General features: G+C 43.6%; 1 protein-coding gene across 1 annotated transcript in view; it reads left to right on the top strand.

Moving 5' to 3' along the window:
• The window catches only part of CACNA1C (calcium voltage-gated channel subunit alpha1 C), a 706,039-nt gene that overhangs the window by 585,881 nt on the left and 95,658 nt on the right, over positions 1-24,500 (top strand). The window contains exons 21-30 of the mRNA XM_048828634.2: positions 2,563-2,622; positions 2,764-2,823; positions 6,552-6,658; positions 8,567-8,654; positions 9,101-9,208; positions 9,756-9,808; positions 9,916-10,062; positions 11,369-11,570; positions 12,485-12,643; positions 21,824-21,934. Of these exons, the coding sequence (XP_048684591.1) occupies positions 2,563-2,622; positions 2,764-2,823; positions 6,552-6,658; positions 8,567-8,654; positions 9,101-9,208; positions 9,756-9,808; positions 9,916-10,062; positions 11,369-11,570; positions 12,485-12,643; positions 21,824-21,934 (1,095 nt within the window). The remainder of the gene's footprint in view (positions 1-2,562; positions 2,623-2,763; positions 2,824-6,551; positions 6,659-8,566; positions 8,655-9,100; positions 9,209-9,755; positions 9,809-9,915; positions 10,063-11,368; positions 11,571-12,484; positions 12,644-21,823; positions 21,935-24,500) is intronic.

Here is a 24,500-nt window from a genome sequence, read left to right as displayed (position 1 = left end):
CACCCCTGACTGCCCCCCAGGACCCCTGCATCCTATCCAAACACCCCTGCTCTCTGCCCCCTGACCATCCCACCGGGACACCCGTCCCCTATCCAATCCCCCCTGCTCCCCACCCCCTGACCACCCCTGGGACCCCACCCCCATACAATCTCCCCTGCTCCCCACCCCCTGACCGCCCCCTATCCAACCCTCCCTGCTCTCCCCGCCCCACGTTACCTGTGGGGTGGGGGAAAGGGGGGCTCAGTCCTTTTCCTGTGTGTTTCCCCTGCTCATTTGGCTGCTCTCCCTGGCAGTCGGGCAGGGCTCACTCCTTGTCTGGGCTTGGCTGCTGGGGACAGGGGCCAAGCATGCTGGAGATGGAGGGGGGGGGGCCCCGGTTTGCTCTTCCCCTGTCCCTGGCAGCAGGGCCCAGTCTCCTTGACCGCCCCCCTGAAACTCCCCTCCCCCCCTACTCCTCGCCTCCTCCCCGGAACTCCCCCTGACCGCGCCGCCCTGGAGGACCAGGTCTGGCCGTGCTATAGCCATGCCTCCCGGCCAGAGCTACAGCCATGCTGCCCAGGTGCTGGGGGAACTGTGACTGCGAGGAAGGGAGGGTAGCAGAAGGGGAGGGGCCAGGGGCTATCCTCCGCCCCACTCACCACGCTGCCGGGGAGTTGGGCTGGCTCCTCTGCAAGCCTGTCCTGACCCCGCTCCCTGGCAGGAGCTCGGGGGGCCAGAGGGAAGGGTCCTGCGGACCAGATGTGGCCCGCGGGCCGTAGTTTGCCCCTCCTCTGCTCTAGGAGCTGCACCTCCACACCAACCCCAGCACCAACCAGCCTGTGCCTTCAAGGCCCAATTGAGCCCTATATAATTATATACTTGAAGTGAGAAGTCATTCCAGCCCAGCAGGATTGTTTTGACTTTAATTCGTCCCTGGATAGAATACCTTTAAATAATAATAAACACACCAGCTGGTATAAGACCTGCCAGTAAATAAAAGCTGCATACAGAGGTAACCTGCAGTTACTTCCTTCAGGCACAACTTTGTTTATATGTGAAACCTGTGCTAGATGCTGCTTTTGGGCCAGATTCGCCAGTGTGCTCCAGCTGCCTTGTACAGCTCTGGTGAGGCAAAACATCTGCAAACCCAGCTTAATCAACCAGTTTAATCAAGTTTATATCTGCTTTGTAGCACCGGAGTGATGCAAAGAAGCCAGAGGGTACCAGTGAATCTGGCCCATTGATTATAAAATTATTCTACTGATATAATAATCAACTGTCAAAACCCCAGCAGACTGGAATAAGGAGGACATTTCCAGTTATAATATACCAAAATTAATGGAGGTTGTATTTGGGGCCTGAGCATCCTTGAAATGGTCCTTTTCATTTTCAAGTTACCAAGACACACATGGTCAAACCCAGCCTGACTTCCGTGGAATTCTCTGGTTCAAATTCAGCTGTGACTCATAGTGGATTATTACATTCTGAGTGTAAGTTGCTAGGTAGTGTAACTTGCCCCTGTTTGACGAATGGGCTGGACTCTGGTCTTATTTACATTGTATAATCCAGTGTGACTCCACTGGATGCAATAGTTACTCTATAGTTACATGGTACAATAATAAACTGGAATCTAGCCAATCATCATAAATTCTGCTACATTTACACCATGTCTAGATTTGACCATAAAATCTAGAGACAGAAAAGATCTACTGTGTGATGCAGTCCATCTCCCTGCCATTGAAAGATTATGTTTACTATTTCTTTGTCCAGTCCGGCTTTACATTTGCCAAGAGATAAGGCTTCTACCACTTCTCTTGGGAGACTATTAAATGTAAAGCTTAATCAAACTAGCAAGAGAGTAAGCCAAAGAGAAGACATTCACAATTTGCATGGCTAATAGTGCAGTTGAAAGAAAAGGGTTGGGAGAGTGCAGGAGATTTGACTCTGACATGGATATTCTCCTTCGACTCAAATATATAGGGTCAAATTCTGGTCCTGCTTTGGGTGTCACTTTACACCTCGGGACCTGCCAATCTCTCTTGTGTCATTCTAGACAAAAAGCTATGATTATATTTAACTTGCAAATGTAAATGTTTGTTATTCCCCCAATTCGTGACAAATCAGCATAGAAAAAAGAAAGAGCAATAGCTGCCCCGAACAGCAATTTGGAGCCTTTTCCCCCTCCATTGTAAAGGATGCTGAAAAACTTGAATGGAAGTTAATAAAAAGAAATCACATGTTTTCCACAGAGAGACCAGAGATCCTTGTACTCTCCATTTGGAAATGTCTTTGGGAAACCCTTGAATTCTTTATAAAATTAAATTCAATTAAAAAAATATTATTTTGCCTCTGAAGCCACATGGGATTGTAACTCACAGCAAAGATTTCATTAATATGCTGCCTATATCCTGTACCAAGAACTTCATTGTATTCAACAGGATGTTCTCACCAAACCATTTCCCATCTATTCCTTCCTGCCCTCCTATTAAAAGACTTGTGCATTTTGATTCTGAATGGTGATTTCTCATTCCAGTGATCCCTCACTGATCTACCCCTCCACCCCTATTCCCTTTTGTTTTACAGATTCTCTTTTATTTTGATATAGTTTTTACTGTCATTTTCACCATTGAAATTGCTCTGAAGGTAAAGTCCCCATCTTCTCTTCCATTATTATCTGTCACTTATAAGCCTACTAGTTCTCTGCCACTATCTGTTGCTAACACACATGCCTGTTTGTATTGGGTCACGCTCAGTACCACTAACCCGATTGTGCTTATTTTTCAGATCCTAGGCAATGCAGACTATGTCTTCACTAGTATCTTTACATTAGAAATTATTCTTAAGGTAACCAATCTGAGCAATACACTTCTCTCTCTTTCTCTCTCGCTCTCTCTGTCTTTGTATCACTTTAAATCCCGTTGTTATCTCCACAGACAGGATTTTCTTTTGTTTTTTAGCTTATTAGTAGTTGTCTAAGCTTCTAAACAGATTTTTTGTCCAATTTTGATATTCAAATGACATTAGTTATTTAAGGCCAGTGTCAGCATGATGCTGCATTGGGGAGTCAATATGAAGGGATGATTCTCTCTGGAATATTAGACAGGGACAAGAAAAGGGCAAACAGGCCAGAAATTTACCCCAGCAGTTGCCAATCTTTTCAGGACAACAGTACATGTGTACCATACTAAGAACCATGAGCATGCAAACCTCTCACATGTGGAACTCACACTGCAGAACAGCACTGTGTGAACCAGTGCCCTTCCTCCCTCACACAGTTTGGCATGCCAAAACCTAAAGTGAAGCTCTGAGTTCTACACCATCATGAGACTGAAGTTTGTAGCAGCCAGAAGTCCCTTGTGGCTCAATGGGAGACAAACAACAGAATTCCATAGGGGCCCAGCAGAGAAGCTCATTGTTAAGGTCTGGAGGAGGAGCCTAGAATACCAGTCATTAAAGAATGAAGGCCCATAACTGGGATGGGTACTGGTAGTTGAAAATCTCTGATCCAGAGACTGAAGCTGCCTGGCTCAATACCCCCTTCTGATTTTTCAGGGGAACACCCTGGCCACAAGGAAATGGAACAGGAGAATAGTTTGGCAATGAAGAAAATAAAAATCTGTTGCCTCTGTCTTAATTCTCATTTTCCCAAAAACTAATATTTTAAATAACAGTAATCAAGCAATGTCCTGGCTCTCTAGATGCAGGGTTCAGTTGGCAACTTGCTTTTTACTCAGTGAACTGGTTTTAAGCGCTGGCAGATGGCAGCGTTCTCCTTGGAGCTGCTGAGATCTCATAATTCAGACAGCTAATACAATATCCAAATGAACACTGGAAGGGCAGGATGCTCCCTGAATGTTAGGAACTGGGCTTGTCTGTTTGGCTTCAAAGCACCAAAACCACAGTGCTGTCCAAAGAGGCTCACACTTTTTGTTGTGCTGCTGCATGCAGTGTGTGTGCCCATTAAATCTATCACCCACAAAAAATAACATGTTAAAAAGGAAAGCAACAACATTAAATATAAGTTTAGTCCAATCTTTAGCTCTCTGTACAAGAGCATTTGACTTGATGGTAGTATACCACCAATGGCCCAGTCCCGCTCCCACTGATATGAATGGCAAAGCTTTAATTGACTTCAGTGGGAGTGGGATCAAGTCCCAACGTTTTATCTAACAAAACTAGCAGAGTGGTCTGTTTTCCCCTGGAGGAGTAAACCTTCTAGTAACTATTTCTGGGATTCAATCCTGGTTCCATTGAAGTCAATGGCAAAACTCTTGTTAAATTCAGTGGAACCAGGATTTCAACCCTGGGCTTTTTCCAGGTGTAACTGATAGGCGAGCAGGGACTGAGCACAGGGTTAGGAGTTAGGAAATCCTGAGTTCTAATCCTGTCTCTGCTAGTGTCCCGTAGTTTGACTTTAAGACAAGTCACTTAATCTCTCAGGGCCTGTTTCTCCACTGTCTTGCATCTTGTACAGTCTTTTACATGAGCACCAAGTAGGTGTAAAGAGTTGCCTTGACTGGACAAGCACAAATGACCGTACAAAGCTCAAGACAGTGGAGAATTTGTAATATGGGGCCGATAACACTTCCCTACCTCACAGTGTTGTGATGACCGTTAATTAATTAATGTCTGTACAATGTTTTGAACATATAAAGTGCTGTATAAGCAAAGACTATAATTCTTCTTTAAAATGGTATTGCAGTTGTTTTGGTCAGTGCCACAGGTGGAAAGCAGACCCTGGATTATACACTCTTTAAGTATCTTCCCTGAATATAGTGAAATCTTCCAACAGGCGGTAAAGAACCACTGTTCATACAGTACTGAAACCCAGCAGAGCGTCCCACCCTGATTTCAATGGTGTCTTCTTTCTTTCAAGATTGCCATACAAAATACAAGCAGTAAAGGGCATCTTTACCACCTTTGTCATGGCAAGAACCCTCCCTTCCCCCAGTCAAATGTGTCCATAAGTATAAATTCTAAATTGAGGCCAGAGTTTATACTTCCTTCCCTTCTGAGTTCTGTCTGATTGATTGATTGGTAGGCAGTTCCTAATGCCATGGATGTTTGGTAAATAAAGTCATGCACTATATCATGCTGTCTTCAGCACTCCTTTGACTGGAATTGCCATGGATAGCCAGGGCTGGAAACTGCCAGGAAGTACACTATCTGGACTAATAGCAGGAACCAGAGAATCCATATAAGTTTGTGTATCCTTCACAATCCAACTGGACTTAGCCTCTGATTGTTCTTCTCCTGCTTTGAGCAGCCTGGTTAAAGCTAATCACTTTCAGAAACTGCAATGCTAGTCTCATCTAGTTGTGTTTTGAGATGGGTCTTGCCCATAAAATTCAAATCAGGGTCTGAACTTTCCCAAAAGGATGCTCCTTTTCTGTGGGACAGAGGGAATTCTAAGGCTCCAGAACTATTTATTGACAATGTAAATAGAGAGAGATGGGTCTGAACCAAAACTCCAGGTCTAAAAATTTCTGGACATCCCAAAGTTCAGAGGTTTTTAGGCCTGGAGTTTTGTTCAGACCCATCTGTATTTACACTCAATAAATACAATTCCAAAGCTGGAAAATTCCACCTGTCCCACAGAAAGGGAACTTTTTTTTCTCAGAATCTCATTGTTATTCAATAGAATACACCTTCTGGGACAGGGAATCCCTCATACCAGAAGTGGAATTTTAATGTTCCAAGAGTGGAAGGTGCTCCTGCTGACTGTTCTCCCACTACAGAAGCTTTAGTCACATTGTCCCATGGAATCTTTCCTTAGGATTTGTGAGAAAGGAACAGAGGGAAGAGAGGGGAAATATACATGTTTCATTTCTTGAACAAAATTACAGGGACCAAACTGGGGCTGAACTTGAGGGAAAGCAAGTAGAGAGGACACTGGATTGAGTTTCTGAATCTAGGGAATGAATCAAATAAAAAGGGAATTCTGCCTATTGTTTCAGCCCTGGCCTAAATCATAAAATCCCCAAGTGATTCAGTTGTTGTTCTCACTCAGAGGGAGGAGGTCTCAGCTGTCCACTCCAGATGGTATTGCCCGGGAAAATATCCCAAGAAACAGTCCCTTTTTATGTAATATTTTTATTCAGCCTAGTCCTGGAAACCTTTATAAAATGCAGGCATCTTAGTCATAAGTGCCTTGCTATTAAAGATAAAGGGGAAGGCATTTGGTTGCAAAGAGTTGTTTTTGCAAATATTCACTGTGTTGCTTTGCTATTTCTAAGTGAACTTTATGTTCTCTGTATGCTCTAATTCTAAGGAAGAATTACTGATGGCCCCAAATGAGCACTCGCTCCCCAGATGGGCTGGACACTGGCTTGAAACTTTTCCTCATATATTCTCATGATAGTTATTTTACCCTGTCTCCCACTTCATTTTCTTTCCACTGGGACCCAACCTGTCCACTGGGGTTTAGAGGTAAAATGACTGCTGCATTAAAAATATTGCCCTTCCTTAATATATACACCTTGAGCACCACAAGTTGGACTTGGTCTGAGAGATGGTCCCCGAATAGCTGCTAATGGCAAAGTTTGTTTGTGTCTCCATGTGCCTCCTCGCAGATGACCGCATATGGAGCTTTCCTCCACAAAGGCTCCTTCTGCAGGAACTACTTCAACATCCTAGACTTGCTGGTGGTCAGCGTGTCTCTCATCTCCTTTGGGATCCAGTGAGTGAGCCATTCTTGACTGAGATATTTTACTGGTCTGTTGGGAGGGCGGGAGGGGGAGGGGAGGTACTAGATGGGTTATGTTGGCTTGTCTGTACAAGATTTTTTTATTTTTTACACTCCCCTGAACAACAACAGTCTTCTTGAAGCCTCAGAATTGTTTTCCAGACTCATTCAGCAAGTAGCTTATACTAACATATAAGGCTCAATATGAATTGGGTCCTGCTGTCTGTCGGTAATGACCTGGAGCAGGAGATATCGGAGATAGCAAATGAAAGAGAAGAGTGTAATCCAGTGGTTAAGATAAGGAACTGGGAGTCATGAAACTCTTGGGCTCTCACATATACCACCCTCAGTGACTCAGTGACTCCTTCTGTAAAATGGGGTAATATAGATCTACTTCACAGAGGTGCTCTTCCTTAAGGAATGCTTGCAGGGCACTTTGAGAGCCTAGGGAGAATCCTGCAAAAAAATTATAAAGTTGTTGTTGTTACCCAAACACTCCTTCCATAAACGTTACCAAGCGTATGGAACCACTTGGTTCTGTTAGAAGCCAGGGTAATTCCTATATAACAAGAACCCAGCTGATCCTGAAGCAACTCTTCCTTGTTCCTATTATGCGAATAACAGCTTCCTTAGGGCCTGATCCAAAGCCCATTGAAGTCGACAGAAACATTCCCTTTGACTTCAGTGGGTTTTCTATCAGCTTCTTAATAACTATGCAGTGCTCATTTTGGTGATTATCCGCAGCCCTTGAAGAGCTTGTTCAGGCTCTTCATATGCTAGCAAAAGGAGAATGTTCCCAAAAGCTGTAGGCCGGGGCCTTACACCATACAACTGCAGGAGGGAGTCTTCATGAGGGGCTCACTCCTGCACGGTGCTGACTCAGCACTCTGCCCTAGATGTAGCAGAGCACTCATCCACACGCTTAAAGTTAAGCACATGAGTAGTCCCACTGAATTCAAGGGGACAATTCATTTGCTTAAAGGTTAGTTCATGCTTAAATGTTTTGCTGGATCAGAACCCAAATGCTCAGCACCTTGCCAAGTCGAGCCCCAGGTTGGATGAGGAACCTTTAAATTCATGAGACACCAGGAATTAACTGATGTGCTCCTTTCTTCTGTTAGAATTTCAGTGGTGTGCTTCTTTGTGCCCTCATCTTAAAATGTCTTGCGGTGATTGCATCTTGGCACCGTTTTCCATTGCACATCCGTCGTGTATTTGGCAGCTTGTCCTGTTCGAGAGAGCCCTCTCTGTGTTCTGATCGTTTTGTGAATACAATGGATATAGCTAACGCTGGTGGGATGTACCCTTGAACTCTGATCAAGAGGCTGGGCCCATCAGTAGGGTAGCTTCCCAACCTATCTCAGTGCTTTCTGAAGTGCCTCCTAAAAGCTCCTTCCTTTCACAGAAAGTTCTGAAACATGGCTAAAGTTACATTTTAAAAAACTAGATGTATTCTGAGGAGAGTATCTACCATTCTTGATGTCTCTGAATTATATATTTATTCAAAGCAAGGACGCGGTTCAAATGAAATGATGTGTAAGGAACTTGCTTGTGTGTGTGCACACGTGCACCACTGCCCTCTAGTATACTAAATCACACTATGATAATCTGTCATAAACCCTATGCTACCAACAGCTAATGGAGATTCTTCTTTAGCCAAAATTGAAGTAGCCTATGCCTTTGACGCAGAAGGTACCAAATTCTATCCCTGTTGCCACCTTGATGCTTTCAGTGGCATGGCATGCAGCAAAGGGATGACTCTGAAGTTTTCGGCGGCCCTGGATTTCTTACAGTATTTACAAATGGGAAATTGTTGGTGAAACTCCAGAATCCATCTGTCCCCTCAGGTAGGTCACTTCCTATTGCTACTGTAAAAGCTAATGTACTACTACTCTCTTCCAGGTCCAGTGCCATCAATGTAGTGAAGATCTTACGTGTCCTGCGAGTGCTCAGACCGCTGAGGGCCATCAACAGAGCCAAGGGACTAAAGGTTAGAGAAATCCTGATCCCCAGCATTGTTGTTCTCAAGGCTAGAAACCCAGGTTACTTCAGTCAAGAAGTACCAGCCTTTTCACACTGCTCGAGTAGTGTTTAAAGGATCACTGACAAGGTTGGAGGGCCTAATGCACCAGCTTTAGGTTGGTTTGCAGATAGGTGGGCTGTGTTTCTTGCCTTCTCTCTATCAGCCAGGTCCCTTCACCTGACCAGGAAGGGTATTCATATAGCTGAGTTCTGATCTTTTCTACACTTTTCTGCCTGTTCACAAGACTACAGCTCACAGTCCAGGGAGTCTTTTCTTCCTTTCCTGAGACACCACTTTATGAAACTTGTAAACTGGGTTTCTTATATTTTTGCTGAATCCTTGGGCTTCTCTCATAGCAACAGCAGCTCGGGATGGTCCCTCCAGTTACTCTTGCCCCTGTCTTTCCTTTTCAGCACGTGGTCCAGTGTGTATTTGTAGCCATCAGAACCATCGGAAATATTGTGATCGTCACCACTTTGCTGCAGTTCATGTTTGCCTGCATTGGAGTTCAGTTGTTCAAGGTAAAACCATTGAGTCCATTCATTTATCCATCCCACTGAATCATCTTCTCTGGCAGTGGGGGGGAGTACCGTGGAGCAGTGTAGGGGAACGGGAAATGGAGCTTTGCATGGAGCAGAAACCATCCTCAGTACTGTCAGATAGGAAGCCTGGGTTAAGCAGTAATCTCCCAGGCTCCCATTAGCCAAGTTCCGAGGACACAAGACCAGGCGTGTCGCAAAGGTGACTCATTAAACCTCAGGTCATAAGCACCAGAAGCAGCACTTTGCCACCCTCTCCCATAAGTTTGTGGCATAACATCAATAGCAGTGCGGCTTTTCTCGGGGAATGTCCACATCCATGTCTTGTACTCCAGATGAATGCTGAATGTTCCTTCTGTCCTCTCCCTATGGTTTCTCCCTTTATACTCCATCCTCCTGACACCAGTTGTTACTCAGCTCTTCATGGAGACTCATAGTCAGTTAAGCAAAGAGAAAGTGCAGTCTCCTTGCTACACCGATCAACCATAATGAAGGGAGACTTTACTCTTCTTCTCTCATTCTCCCCTAGGGCAAACTGTATAGCTGCAGCGATAGCTCCAAGCAAACAGAAGCAGAATGCAGGTAAGTCTGGCCTTTCCCAGGCAGCTGCATTTCTCAGCTCCGCTCTAACTGGATCTAACTTGGAAACTGAAAATCTCTCTTGTTTTCCTTCTGCCGTCCAACAACAGGGGGCATTACATTTCGTACAAAGACGGAGAGGTCACACACCCAATGATCCAGCCCCGCAATTGGGAGAACAGCAAGTTTGACTTTGACAACGTCTTGACTGCCATGATGGCACTCTTCACTGTTTCAACCTTTGAGGGCTGGCCAGAGTGAGTGCACAGCTGATCAGGGAGTCAAAAGGCTTGATGATGGGGAGCAGTGCAACTTCCCCATTCATTTCTTTTTAGGGAAAATCTAAATCTAACCATTAATCTTCCCTCGTCTAAATTTTCGTGCAGTGCTGCTTAACAGCTGCCGCACCCCAGCCCAGAGGTGGCTACATTTCAGAGGTGGGTGAAGTGATTTCTATAATATCCCTTATCATCCACTCAGCAGAGTTATGAGGCTTAATTAGTGTTTGTAAAGTGTTTTGGTATCTTTAAAGGAAGGCGATAGAAAAGTGCAGAGGAGAAGTCGTAGCAGCATTAGTATTTCTGTATATGAAGATTGTAAGCTCCTTGGTGCCAGGCCTATTGCCCCTTTCACACTTTCAGTTCTCAGCAAATACTGATGAGTAGTAGAAGCAATATTAATATTTTGATTACTACTGATTAATATTAACATTATTATTCTTTCAACCAAGTGAAAGCAGTTGTTCCCATTTTGACAGTTCCAGTTAGATGTCCAGTACCAAATGCTTGGTATTGTAGAATACTATGTGTATAATAGCTCCCGGCCATGCCATACTTTATCTGTGCTGTGAACTGCATGTGAGGCACGTTATCAATAGTTACGGAAAATGGTGAGCTTTTTCACAGGGCCATGCCACCATTGCCAGGCCGGTGTGAAATGCAACAGCACAGGCCTGTCCATGCTGGTGAGACACGAGATGTCTCACAGTGCCATCCTGTCTGTGCCAGGGGGGCCCGGCATCTCCCTCAGTACCATTCCATCAGGGTGACTCAGGCATGAGCTGTCTCATGACCTTACCCTGTCCATGCTAGCCAGGCTCAAGAGCTTCCTCTTGTTGGTGCCAGCATGACTTCAAATAGTTTAAAGTGCCAAGATCATGCTTCCTTTCAGAACTCCTGTGAACAGCCCCAAACTAGGACCAAGTTCCCAACAAATTGGACTGTTCCTTCTTTATCTGAACTATATTAAATGAAGGGACAGATCTTATATTTTAACCTTTTAAAGGACTAAAGTACAGAAAGCCCTGAACCCACAGCAGAGTTGAACAGATAAATTAAGATCTAGATCTGAACTTTCACAAAAGTTTGGGAGTCAGATCAGGAGGTTTAGTGTGTGTCTTGTCCCTGTATAAAACTAAGTCATTTTTCGATATTGATAAAATTAGAAGAAAATAGCTAAAACTTAGACTCTCACCATCTTACTTACATAGCCCAATGGGGTGTTATGAGACAATTATGTTGGAATTTTTCTAAGTGTCTGCATTGGGTTTCTCTTCACTTTTAGGCTACTGTACAAATCCATTGATTCTCACATGGAGGACGTGGGACCCATCTATAACCACAGGGTGGAGATCTCCATTTTCTTCATTATCTATATCATCATCATTGCTTTCTTCATGATGAACATCTTCGTTGGTTTCGTCATTGTCACGTTTCAGGAACAAGGAGAGCAGGAATACAAGAACTGTGAGCTGGACAAGAACCAGGTAACTTATGGCTGCATAGTGCAACCAAAGGCATGAAATACTACCCAAAGGAAATACTCAAGGGCTAAAAATACAGCCGGAGTGGAACATATGAGGACTATCAAAGGGATAAAGCACTGTGCTGTCTCTATTTGTCATCATTCAAGAACCAGGTAAAAGAATTTCTTCTTAAAGGCCCATACATAGAGCCAAATTCTGCTGTAACACCCGTGCAACCACACTGACTTCATTGGGGTTGCATGAGTGTAATTGAGGGCAGAATTTGGCCCACAGGAAGTACAGATGGAGGCTCCAGTAAGTAGAATTTATTTATTTACATTGTGATCTAAAAGAAATTCCATACCAAAAAAAATTGTCATTGAAATGTATTAATGTTTTACACCTGAGGCAACCCACCTATCAGATGCATGGAGTGAAAATACAGGAGCAGGTATATATATATGAAAGGATGGGGGTTGCTTTACCAAGTGTGAGGTCAGTCTAACAAGCTAAATCAATTAACAGCAGGATACCAAGGGAAGGAAAGTAACTTCTGAAGTGGTAAGAGAGTGGCCAATTACAGACAGTTGAAAAACTTAATTTCCCCAATACTAATTTCTCCCTACTGTTACTCACACCTTCTTGTCAACTGTCTGTAATAGGCCACTCACTTACCACTTCAAAAGTTATTTTTCCTCCCTTGGTATCCTGCTGTTAATTGATTTAGGTCATTAGACTGACCTCACACTTGATAAAGCAACCCCCATCCTTTCATGTATTTATACCTGCTCCTGTATTTTCACTCCATGCATCTGATGAAGTGGATTCTAACCCATGGAAGCTTATGCACAAATAAATTTGTTAGTCTCTAAGGTGCCACAAGGACTCCTTGTTATTTTTGCTTATTTTTTTAATCTCTCCTTTCTCTTTAATAGCGCCAATGTGTTGAGTATGCCCTGAAGGCCCGCCCCCTGCGGAGGTACATCCCTAAGAACCAATACCAATACAAAGTGTGGTATGTGGTGAATTCCACCTATTTTGAGTACCTGATGTTCGTTCTCATCCTGCTGAACACCATCTGCCTGGCCATGCAGGTAAGTCAGAGATCAGAAAGCACCATAGGTGTGTGGGTGGGCAGCCCTTCAGCTGGGAGGATGTGGGAGTCTGGCAGGGCTTTAAGTTGCTCCCCAACCTATAACTCCTCTGAGGTGAGAAGAAGAGACCTGATTCTCTTGTTTGTTAACGACATTGGGCCAAATTCATTCCTGGTGAAAAAACACTGAAACCATGAATCTGGCTCTCCTCCTCTTTCCAAGAGGGCACTGTGACGGGGGAAGGCCAGATGGCTATAGTAAAGTAATGGGAGACAGATACATTAGCCACAGGCTAAACAATCTCTGTTACCAGGATAAGCAAATGGCTGCTGCTCCAGGTCAGTTAAGACACCTGGGGCCAATTAAGATCTTTCCAGAAGGCAGGGAGGACAGCTGGGTTAATTGGGACACCTGAAACCAATCAAGCCAAAACTAGTTAAAAGCCTCCCAGTTAGTCAGGTGGGCGCAAATGTCAGGAGCTGTAGGAGGAAGTCATGCTATTGGAGAGACTGACCAGTACAAACCATATCAGTCACAAGGAAAGAGGCCCTGAGGTAAGGGTGAAGTAGATCTTGAGGAAGTGGGGACTGCTGTGGGGAAGTGGCCCAGGGAATTGTACGTGTCCTGTTTCTAAAAAGTCAGCTACCATAGCTGATACTATTAGGGTTCCTGAGCTGGAGCCCGGAGTAGAGGGTGGGCCTGGGCTCCACCCTTTGCCCCTCAGTTAATCACTAAGACTGGGAGACAATAGAGACTGTGCAAGGGAGGGTAGCTTCTCCTCACCTCCCTTGCTGGCTTATGATGAAAGTGGCTCAGTAGGCTGTGACCCTTGCCTCTAGAGAGAGAAGGGCTACGTGGAGGGCCACAGTGAGCCTCTGAGGCTAGCGAAATCCACCAGGAAACACGGGACCCACGGAGACAAGGACAGAGCTTTGTCACAGCACCAATAACTTAATTCTGTTTATCCTCAATTAAAAAAGAAAACACAGCGAAGTCACAGTCCAATTAAATGGCAATCCAAAGAACAAATGAATTCACAAGCCATGGACAAAAGTAGAAGCAGAAGTAGGCCTGAACCAATACCTCAGATATAAATACCCCCTATAACTCCAGGAAGGGCCAGCACCAAGATCTGAACTTTGCATCTCACCCCTTTCCTGATTGGAAAGAGAGGACAAATATCTGGGGAAGAAAAGAAAGAGGGGTGGAAATGGAAGGGAAAAAATCACTAGTATCATCTTTACTCTGTATCTGTTCTTATATTGCTGAATGAAGACTAGGTCATTTGAATTCACCATGAGAACACACCAAATACTACATTGATGGCCACATATTCAAAGGGGCTTCATCCCAGTCTTCTACATCATGGGTGCAGTTTTAGGTTTTGCACCTACGCTACTTCACAACTCAGTTATTGCCCATTTTGTCAACTACACGTTGTGTGCAAACTTGCATTTGTTCGTGCAGGTCAGGTAATTAAGTGCTTATATTTGCAGAGGATGCATTTGAAAACTCAGCCAATAGGTTCAAATTCTATCCTTTGATGCGTATTTATGGCAATGAGAGTCAAGCACATACAATTAAGGGCTGAATTTGTCTCAAAGAATGAAGTGTTGTAGCAGACCTGCAGCCTATTAGGACTGCTTCCTTTCCTTCCTGGAGACTTGCTGTGTTCAGAAGCAAAGCTTCTGGAAGCAATGCCAGACAAGGAAACTAATTAGTGATGTAGTGAGAGATATAATACTGTCATGGACCAGTAACTAACTAAGAGACAGAAAACAAAGACCAGGAATAAATGGTCAATTGTGTATAGAGTACATACATCAGCCACCTCCCTAGCATGGGTAGAAATAACAGTGTAGACAGTGAGGCACTGCTTAGGTGAGTGGAGTAAAGACATGCCAGAACCTTAGGATACATACCCTACCCAGCTCTTGACACCCCCCAAGCAGTGCCTCCCACATCTATGTTGCTATTTTTAGCAGTGTTGGCAGAGCCCTTCCCTGCTGCCTCCATGCTACCAGAGCCTTTCACTGCCACCTGTAGCTACACACCATAGTGTGGATACAGACTAGTTTTCATAGAATCATAGAATTGCTGGGCTGGAAAGGACCTTGAAAAGTCATCAAGTCCAGCTCCCTGCACCGAGGCAGGACCAAGTAAGCCTAGACCATCCCTCTAACAGATGTTTGTCCAATCTGTTCTTAAAAATCTCCAATGATGAAGATTCCACCATCCCGCTTGGAAGCCTATTCCAGAGCTTAACTACCCTTACAGTGAGAAAGTTTTTTCTTATATCTAACCTAAATCTCCCTTGCTGCAGTTTAAGCCCATTACTTCTTATCCTACTTTCAGTGGACACGGAGAACAACTGATCAGTCCTTTTTATAACAGCCCTAAACACATTTGAAGATTGTTATCAGGATCTCCCACAGTCTTCTTTTCTCAAAACTAAACATACCCAGTTTTTTCACCTTTCCTCCTAGGTCAGGTTTTCTAAACCTTCCATCATTTTTGTTGCTCTCCTCTGGACTCTATCCAGTTTGTCCACATCTGTTCTAAAGTGTAGTGCCCAGAAGTGAGGCCCCACCAGTGCCAAGTAGAGTGGGATAATTACCTACCATGTCTTACCTACAACACTCCTGTTAATACATCCCAGAATGATATTAACCTTTTCTGCAACTGCATCATATTGTTGACTCTCGTTCAATGTATAATCCACTATAAGCCCCATATTTTTTTCAGAAATACTACTGCCTACCCAGTTATTCCCCATTTTATAGTTGTGCCTTTGCTTTTTCCTTCCTAAGTGAAGTACTTTGCACTTGTCTTTATTGAATTTCATCTTGTTGATTTCAGATAAATTCTCCAAATTGTCAAGGTCATTTTGAATTCTAATCCCATCCTCCAAAGCTCTTGCAACCCTTCCCAGCTTGGTGTCATCTCCAGACTTTATAAACATACTCTCCACTCCATTATCCAAGTCATTAATGAAAATATTGACTAGTAGCAGACCCAGGACTGACCCCTGTGGAACCCCACTAGATACACCCTCCCAATTTGAGATCGAACTATTGATAACTACTCTTTGAGTACTATTTTTCAACCGGTTTTGCACCCACCCTATAGTGATTTCATCTAGATCCTAGTTTGCCTCTGAGAATGTCATGTGGGACAGTGACAAAAGCCTTACTAAAATCAAGATATATCACATTTTCACTGTAGTGTGTAGCTACACATGCAGCCACCAGTGTAGACAAGACGAGTATGATACCCTCAGGTTCCATACTAGGACCATCGTTGCTTAATATGTTCATCAACTACACACACACAAAATCTACATTAAAAGAGCATTATTAAGGTTGCAAAGTCAAGCACTCTGTATTAGGAAGTGGCAGAATTAAGGTTGTCTGTTCAACCGTAATTGGGCCCCCTTGTGTGTATGCATTATGATTAAGCCTACATTTTAGTCACGGGTATTTTTAATAAAAGTCAGGGAAGTCCTGTCCATGACTTTTACTATATACCCCTAGCTAAAACTTGGGCAGGGGGCTGGGGAGCTCTGCAGGGGACAGTCCGGGGGTGCTGGAGGAGGGTGGGGGCAGGCAACTGCATGTGGCCCAGGACCCTGCTGGTGCTGGGGGGGCGGGAGGGGGCTGGCAGGGGCTCCCTACTAGGCTCCGCGTTACCCTGCAGCTCCTAGGAGGGGTCAGGGGGCTCCATGTGCTGCTCCCAGCACAAGCCCTGGTTGCAAAGCCCCCATTGGCCAGGAACCACAGCCAATGGGAGCTGTGGGGGTGGGGCCTGTGGGGGCAGAGCCCCCTGCCCCCTCCTCCGCCTAGGAGCTGCAAGGCCATGCCAGGGGGAGCCGGGGAGCCCCACAACCCAAGGTAAGCACCCCCCCGCAGTCCCTTGCCCCTAGCCCTGAGCCCCCTCCCACACATTTAAACTGCTGCCGATGTAGAAGACACAGAGGTCACAGAAAGTCACAGAATCCGTGACCTCCATGACAAACTCGCTGCCTTAATTATGGTACAGTATTTAATGACATGATCACATATGATTTTTTCCACAGGCTCCCAGGCTCCATGTCCCAGTCCCCTCATCAAATCTCAGTCTCCCCATCCCCTCCCCAGTTGCCTGCCTCTGTCTCCCTCTCCCTAGACCCTAGTTCCTTGTCCCAGTCCTTTTGCCTAGTCAGTCCAAGTTCCTCCCCTGCACCACAGCTCCTTGTTAGATCTCTCTCCCTGCTGCACTGTTCCCACCCCCCATATTTGTTCCTAGTCCCATTCTCCGTATCCAACCAGTTCCAGTTTCTCTTCTCGCCCCCAGTCCCGGGCTCACCAGACTCCTTGTCCCAATCTATTCCTTTTCCTCCCCTCTGATCTGTCGTCTGTGTGCATTCAAATCAGACAGTTTCCTCCTCCATGCTGCCTGGGTGCCGGCAGGGGAATCACTGAGAGCACGGAATAGATAGACTTCCTGCTCTCAGCACAGCCCCACCCCAGTCCAGAAGGGCTGGGATCAGCAGTCACACAGAGGTTATGTCTGCACAGCAAATAGACTCCCACGGCTGGCCCATGCCAGCCAATTCAGGCTCACAGGGTTCGGGTTGTGGAGCTGTTGTATTGCTGTGTAGACTTCCGAGCTCGGGCTGGAGCCTGGGCTCTGGGACACTGTGGGATGAGAGGGTCCCAGAGTTCAAGGCTGCAGTCCAAGCCCGGAAGTCTACAGAGCAATGAAACAGCCCCACAGCACGAACCCAAGTCGGCTGACACAGGCCAGCCATGGGTTTTTCTTTGCTGTGTAGACGTAACCAGAGTCCAGTTTCACTCTCCCTCTCCCCAGCCCTGAGTTGGAGCATGTTTAGTTGCTCTGTTTGGATGGTGCATGAACAGTCTGGTCAGCACTAGGTGACGAAGAGATGGAGCATCTTAACTGAGGATGAAATCTTTGACATTCTAGATGCTAAAAATCAAAGAAATCTCTGCTGAGCATGTGCAAACTGCAATTTTTCAAAGACTTATAGCTTAGCCAAATTTGGGCAGATTTTCACAGGGACACCAAAAGGCACATCTTTGATGAAAGCCACACACAGACACCCCTCCCCCCACAAAAATTGCAAGTCCCTTCCCCAAAGCAGGGAGAGATACTAGAGCTTTTCAAATAAAAGGTCACCAGAATTTTTTTTAATGGGTAGAACAGCATATTTTTCTCTAGTCTTGGTCTCAGATGAGCTGGACTGTTTTGGACTAAAAACTTTCCAAATAATTCAGCCTGAGCCAGATACCCAGCATGGAAAGTTTCAGCCCAAATGGTTAAAGTTTAGCCAAGTCTTATAAGCAACTGAAAACAGGGTCTTATAATGGGACGTGCCAGCAACCTTAACAATGGGCAGCACTACTAAGAACATAAGAATGGTCCTACTGGGTCAGACCAAAGATCCATCTAGCCCAGTATCCTGTCTTCCAACAGTGGCCAGTGCCAGGTGCCCCAGAGAGAATGAACAGAACAGGTAATCATCAAGTGATTCATCCCCTGTCGCTTATTCCCAGCTTCTGGCAAACAGAGGCTAGGGACATCATTCCTACCCACCCTGGCTAGTAGCCATTGATGAACCTATCCTCCATGAATTTAGTTATTTTTTGAACCCTGTTATGATCTTGGCCTTCACAACATCCTCTGGCAAGAAGTTCCACAGGTTGTGTGAAGAAATACTTCCTTTTATTTGTTTTAAACCCTGCTGCCTATTAATTTCATTTGGTGACCCCTAGTTCTTGTGTTATAAGAAGTAGTAAACAACACTTCCTTATCTACTTTCTCTATACCAGTCATGATTTTATAGACCTCAATCATATCTCCCCTTAGCTGTTTTTTTTCCAAGCTAAAAAGTCCCAGTCTTATTAATCTCTGCTCATACGGAAGCCGTTCCATACCCCTAATCATTTTTGTTGCCCTTTTCTGAACCTTTTCCTATTCCAATATATCTTTTTTGAGATGGGGCGACTACATCTGCACACAGTATTCAAGATGTGGGCATACCATGGATTTATATAGAGGTAACATGATATTTTCTGTCCGATTATCTATCCCTTTCTTAATTTTTCCCAGCATTCTGTTTGCTTTTTTGACTGCTGCTGCACATTAAGTGGATGTTTTCAGTGACCTATCCACAATGACTGCAAGATCTCTTTCTTGAGTGGTAACAGGTAATTTAGACCCCATCATTTTATATGTATAGTTGGGATTATGCTTTTCTATATGCATTACTTTGCATTTATAAACATTAAATTTCATCTGCCATTTTGTTGCCCAGTCACCCAATTTTGAGAGATCTTTTTGTAGCTCTTTGCAGTCTGCCTGAGTCTTAACTATCTTTAGTAATTTTGTATCATCGGCAAATTTTGCCACCTCACTGTTTACCTCTTTTTCCAGATCATTTATGAATATGTTGAATAGGACTGATCCCAGAACAGACCCCTGGGGGACACCACTATTTACCTCTCTCCATTCTGAAAACTGACCATTTATACCTACCCTTTGTTTCCTATCTTTTAACCAGTTACCAATCCATGAGAGCACCTTCTGTCTTATCCCATGGCAGCTTACTTTGCATAAGAGCCTTTGGTGAGGGACCTTGTCAAAGGCTTTCTGAAAATCTAATTGCACTATATCCACTGGATCCCCTTAGTCCGCATGCTTGTTGACCCCCTCAGAGAATTCTAGTAGATAGGTGAGGCATAATACCCTTTACTAAAACCATGCTGACTCTTCCTCAACAAATTATGTTCCTCTATATGTCTGACAATATTGCTACTCTGAAACCTTCTTTATAAAAGTTTCAACCAGTTTGCCAGGTACTGAAGTCAGGTTTACAGGCCTGTAATTGCCAGGATCAACTCTGGAGCCCTTTTTAAAAATTGGCGTCACATTAACTATCCTCCAGTCATCTGGTACAGAAGCTGCTTTAAATGATAGGTTACAGACTACAGTTAGCAGTTCTGCAATTTCACATTTGAGTTCCATCAGAACTCTTGGGTAAATACCATTTGGTCCTGGTGACTTATTGCTGTTTACTTTATCAATTTGTTCCAAAACCTCCTCTAATGATACCTCAATCTGGGACAGTTCCTCAGATCTGTCACCTGAAAAGAATGGCTCAGGTTTGGGAATCTCTTTCACATCCTCAGCCATGAAGACCGATGCAAAGAATTCATTTAGTTTCTCCGCAATGGCTTTATCATCCTTGAGTGCTCCTTTAGCACCTCGATCGTCCAGTGGCCCCACTGGTTGTTTAGCAGGCTTCCTGCTTGTGATGTACTGTAAAAAAAAATTGCCATTATTTTTTGAGTCTTTGGCTAACTGTTCCTCAAATTCTTTTTTGGCCTTCCTAACTGTATTTTTGCATTTCATTTGCCAGTGTTTATGCTCCTTTCTATTTTCCTCACTAGGATTTAACTTCCACTTTTTAAAGGATGCCTTTTTGCCTCTCACTGCTTCTTTTACTTTGTTGTTTAGCCACAATGGCTCTTTTTTGGTTCTCTTACTATGTTTTTAAATTTGGGGTATACATTTAAGTTGAGCCTCTATTATGTTGTCTTTAAAAAGTTTCCATGCAGCTTGCAGAGATTTCACTTTTGGCACCGTATCCTTTAATTTCTGTTTAACTTACCTCCTCATTTTTGTGTAGTTCCCCTTTTTGAAATTAAATTCTACAGTTTTGGGCCTCTGTGGTCTTTTTCCTGCCACAGGGATATTAAATTTAATTATATTATGGTCACTATTACCAAGCAGTCCAGCTATATTCACATCTTGGACCAGATTCTGTGCTCCACTTAGGACTAGCCCCACCTTTAATGATCTGGTAAAGAGGATGAACAGTGAGATGGAAAATTTTGCAGTAGACACATTATGTGGGTTATTCAAGACTAGAAAAGACTGGGAGTAACTTCATAGGATCCTAATAAAGCTAAGTGAATGGGCAACATGAGTTCAGATATAATTCATAGTTGACAAATGCAAGGTAATGCACATTGGAAAGAATAATTTGAACTACTTATGTAGATTGTTGGATTCTGAATTAACGGTAATTACTCAGGAGCAAGACTTGGCATCATTGTGGACAGTTTAATGAAACTGCTGTGAAGTATGCAGCAGCAGTCAAAAAAGTAAACAAGATGTTAGGAAAGACTGGGGTAGGAAATAATATTGCAAATGTAATTATGTCCTTATGTAAATCAATAATGCATTCTCTACTGGAATACTGTGTTCAGTTCTGCTAACCCCCATCTCAAAAAAGAAGATGTCCAGAGACAGATGACAGAAATTATTAGGTGTATAGAAATACTTGCATGTGAGGGCAGATTGTTGAGATTGAGACCGATTGCTATAGAGAGGGGACATGCTAGAGGGGTGCACAATAATGAATGGTCTTGAGAAGGTAAACTGGGTGCTCCTATTTACACTTCCTCAGAATACAAGAACAAGGGCACATTTAATGAAACGAAATGCAACAAATTTAAAACTGATCAAAGGAAATACTGTTTTTAGCCAACATATAATTTACCTGTGGAATTCACAAGGTGTCATTGGAACAAAGAGGTAAGTAAGGTTAAAAAATGATTGGATGCTTATATGTATCTATAAGTACATTAGATAGGAATTAAAAAATTAGGAATTTAAATCCTCATGCTTCAAAGCATAAGCCAACCATTAACTTGTGGAGCCCCAATTTAGCAAAGCATTTGAACATATCCTTAAATCCATCCCTAGTCAGCAAAGCATTTAAGTACATGCATAAGTATTTTGTTGAACTGGGACCAGAGTTAAGAAGAACCTTCCTGTATGAGCAGGTTCTTTCATAATTGCCTATTATGCCATTTCTGTCAAGTTCCTGTGAAGCTTCTCATATTGGCAATTGTCAGGAACAGATTACTAGACCATATGGACTGCTGGTTTGGTCTAGTATGACAATTCCTGTGTTACAGACACGAACTAATCCTAAAGAGATCCATATCCAGTCTTCCTCGACTGAAGGAAAGTTATTGCTGTGAATGAGTTTAAGGAGAGAGGAGGCATAAACCTGAAAAAATATAGACAGTCCTCTTTAAGTGGGGGATGAAACCCTATATATCCAAACAACCCATTCTTCACAATGCTTCTGGGATGCTTTTTTTTCAGCACTATGGTCAGAGCTGTCCCTTCAAACAAGCCATGAATATCCTCAACATGCTCTTCACGGGTCTCTTCACCGTCGAGATGGTTCTGAAACTAATTGCCTTCAAACCCAAGGTAGGTGTTGTAGATTGGGAATTTCTCTTCCTGTGTGTGGTGGAAGTGAAGAGAAAATATGTAATAACCCTACCCCACCCCCGCAGTCACCACCCAGTAGCTAAACTGGGCAGTTACTCTCTGGATTGGAGTCTCACCCTGTGTTTGGAAGAGCTTTTCTCAGGTAGAGAGTAGACACGTAAAAAGAGCAGTGTCTTTTAGGAGAGGAAGATCCTGCTCCTTCGTTATTATGAAGTCATCGTAGTTACTCTACAGTTAAGGCTACTGCCTGATTTCCATATTGAATGCTGGTCTAATGCTCTCTCTAACTTTCCCAAAACAAATTTTATAGCCTGAAACATCTCCTGATTAGTCCCGAGGCCACAAAAGAAAAGTGAAGTTAATCAAATATGATTCATTTTGATTTATGGTACTTGGAAATTTTTCTTTGGGTTTTGGAAAAAATATTCTAATTGATCTACTCACAGGTCAGTTATCAGTCTGCTCATCAAAATGGCTGGCAAATTGGGCTTGTACCCTAGTGCTTTGTGAGGATTACAGCACAGAGCTGGTTTGGATAATGTTAGTTTTGAATTTAATAATTTATTGTCAATGTTGGAAACCCCATCAGTTCCTGTCTCCAGGGATTATTACGTTCACAGGAGCTACACATTCCACTAACATAATTATATCAGAAACAAAGTTGTAATTTACAAGCTCTTCCAGCTAACCCAACACAGCTCTTAAATTAACTGAGGCCTTCATCTTTTTAGTGTAGCTTCAGCTACATTTCAAGAAGTCTCAATATGGCATTAACAAAGGTGACAGTCTCCTCCATGTCCAACAACCAAGCTTGTCTATTATATTGAAAGTTAAAGCACCACCTTTCACCAACCTGTCATCCTTCTTCCCCTCAGCAGTGCACTAACTTTCTGCTTAAACTCCACTCAAACCAATATCTCTCTCCAGCATCATCTCTATGTTGGTTCTTCTCCTTCCTACCCCAGTACCTCTAGCCCCTCTCTTACCTTTTTCTATAAGGCCTTTTAAAAGGTAGGGAATGAGGAAAGTCACAGTCTCTGCCCTCAGCCAGCCCAGAATCTCTCTCCCTTCTCCCATCATCCTCTTATAGGTAGCAGTCATGAAGGTCACAAGTTTCATGGGTTATGTTCAAAATCTTGGTACTTTTGAGAGATCTCAAATGTAGTGCTTGTGAAAATTACAAGCATCACTGGCTGTACCAGCAGAGCTTGTAACTTTCAGTAGGCAGTAGGCTTACAAGTTTGTGACTTTGCCACATATGCTACCGTAGAAATTCTTCTAAGTCCAACACTTTGTAAAAACCTTATATGCATATTATATGTGTAGGAACATACATCATGCATTTAGTAGCATTCTTCTGCTTAGATCCTGCTTTGTTACACTCTTCAAGCTTTGCTATGGGCTCTGATCACTGTGAGTTTAAAAATAACCTGAGAATATTTCTGAACTAAAACGTCCCTGTGACCTAATTAAAGATGAGACTATATGGCATATCTTTTTAACACTCTTTAACACATACTAGAACATCAGGGTTTTAATAAAGAGTCTTGAAAACCAGGACATTCTCAGTTAAGGTCCCAGCATCAACCATAACTCTGCCCCTACCCATGCTGAAAGAACAGCCAGCTACAGGAATACACCATATTAAAGATAGAAACTAAAAATGCCTGAGCGCCAAAAATAGCCCCAATACTTCATTTAATGTTAGAGGAGGTCAGACTAGACAATCACAGTGGTCCCTTCTGGCCTTGAAATCGATGAACTAATATCTTCAAAGGGGAAAAAACAGTAAAACAGGGCATTTGTCCCCAAAAAATGAGGGTGGGGAGAATGAATCTATGGAAATTGCTAATACAGCTAAAAGCCTGCCTTAAGCAGCATATTAATGCTGATTTATATTCTGTACAAGTGCAGTGATTTTGTAAATCTTGGAACATCAAATGTGTTCTGCAATGTAACTCCCAGTTGCCCTCCTTATCACAAAGGTGTGACCTTCAAGCATATAGACGTGCCATCATGCACTGCTCCATCGTGATTCAAACTGCCTGCCAGAGAAGGATACCACCTACTTCTGGAAGGCCTCTTGGATCAAGGTGGACCACTGCATGATGGGATCTGAAGTCACTATCTCTATGGGCCATGCATTACAGCTATACTGTGCTGCTCTATTTTATCTATGTAAATTGGGCACAGACTTCCAGCTCTGAGAAAGATGGTGGTGCAGCCCTCAGCTAGGCGGGGGCTGGGCACCCACTACCATGAATGGTATAAAAAATGGACTGCAAATGGGTAGTTATCCCTAAGTTATCTGAACAATCTGAGAGATGGAGAACTTTAAGATACAGTCACCCGCCTCTCCCACTGAAACATCCCAAGTTCCCCGGCAGAAGCTAAAGAGGGGATTTTAAGTGCCATTAAGTTTTCCCAAGTATGAATGACTAGCTTAAATGCTTATGGGGTCTCTGTTGTAGATGTAATTGGCTGCCGTTTCCAGAGCAGTAAAGCCCAAACCAATCTTTGATTAAGCTGTTTTGATGTTATGCCT

This window comes from Caretta caretta, chromosome 1, assembly GCF_965140235.1.
Source record: "Caretta caretta isolate rCarCar2 chromosome 1, rCarCar1.hap1, whole genome shotgun sequence".
NCBI classification, from domain to species: domain Eukaryota; kingdom Metazoa; phylum Chordata; order Testudines; family Cheloniidae; genus Caretta; species Caretta caretta.
Note: the sequence above shows the minus strand (reverse complement) of the source record. Positions and strands in the feature narration are given on the sequence as shown.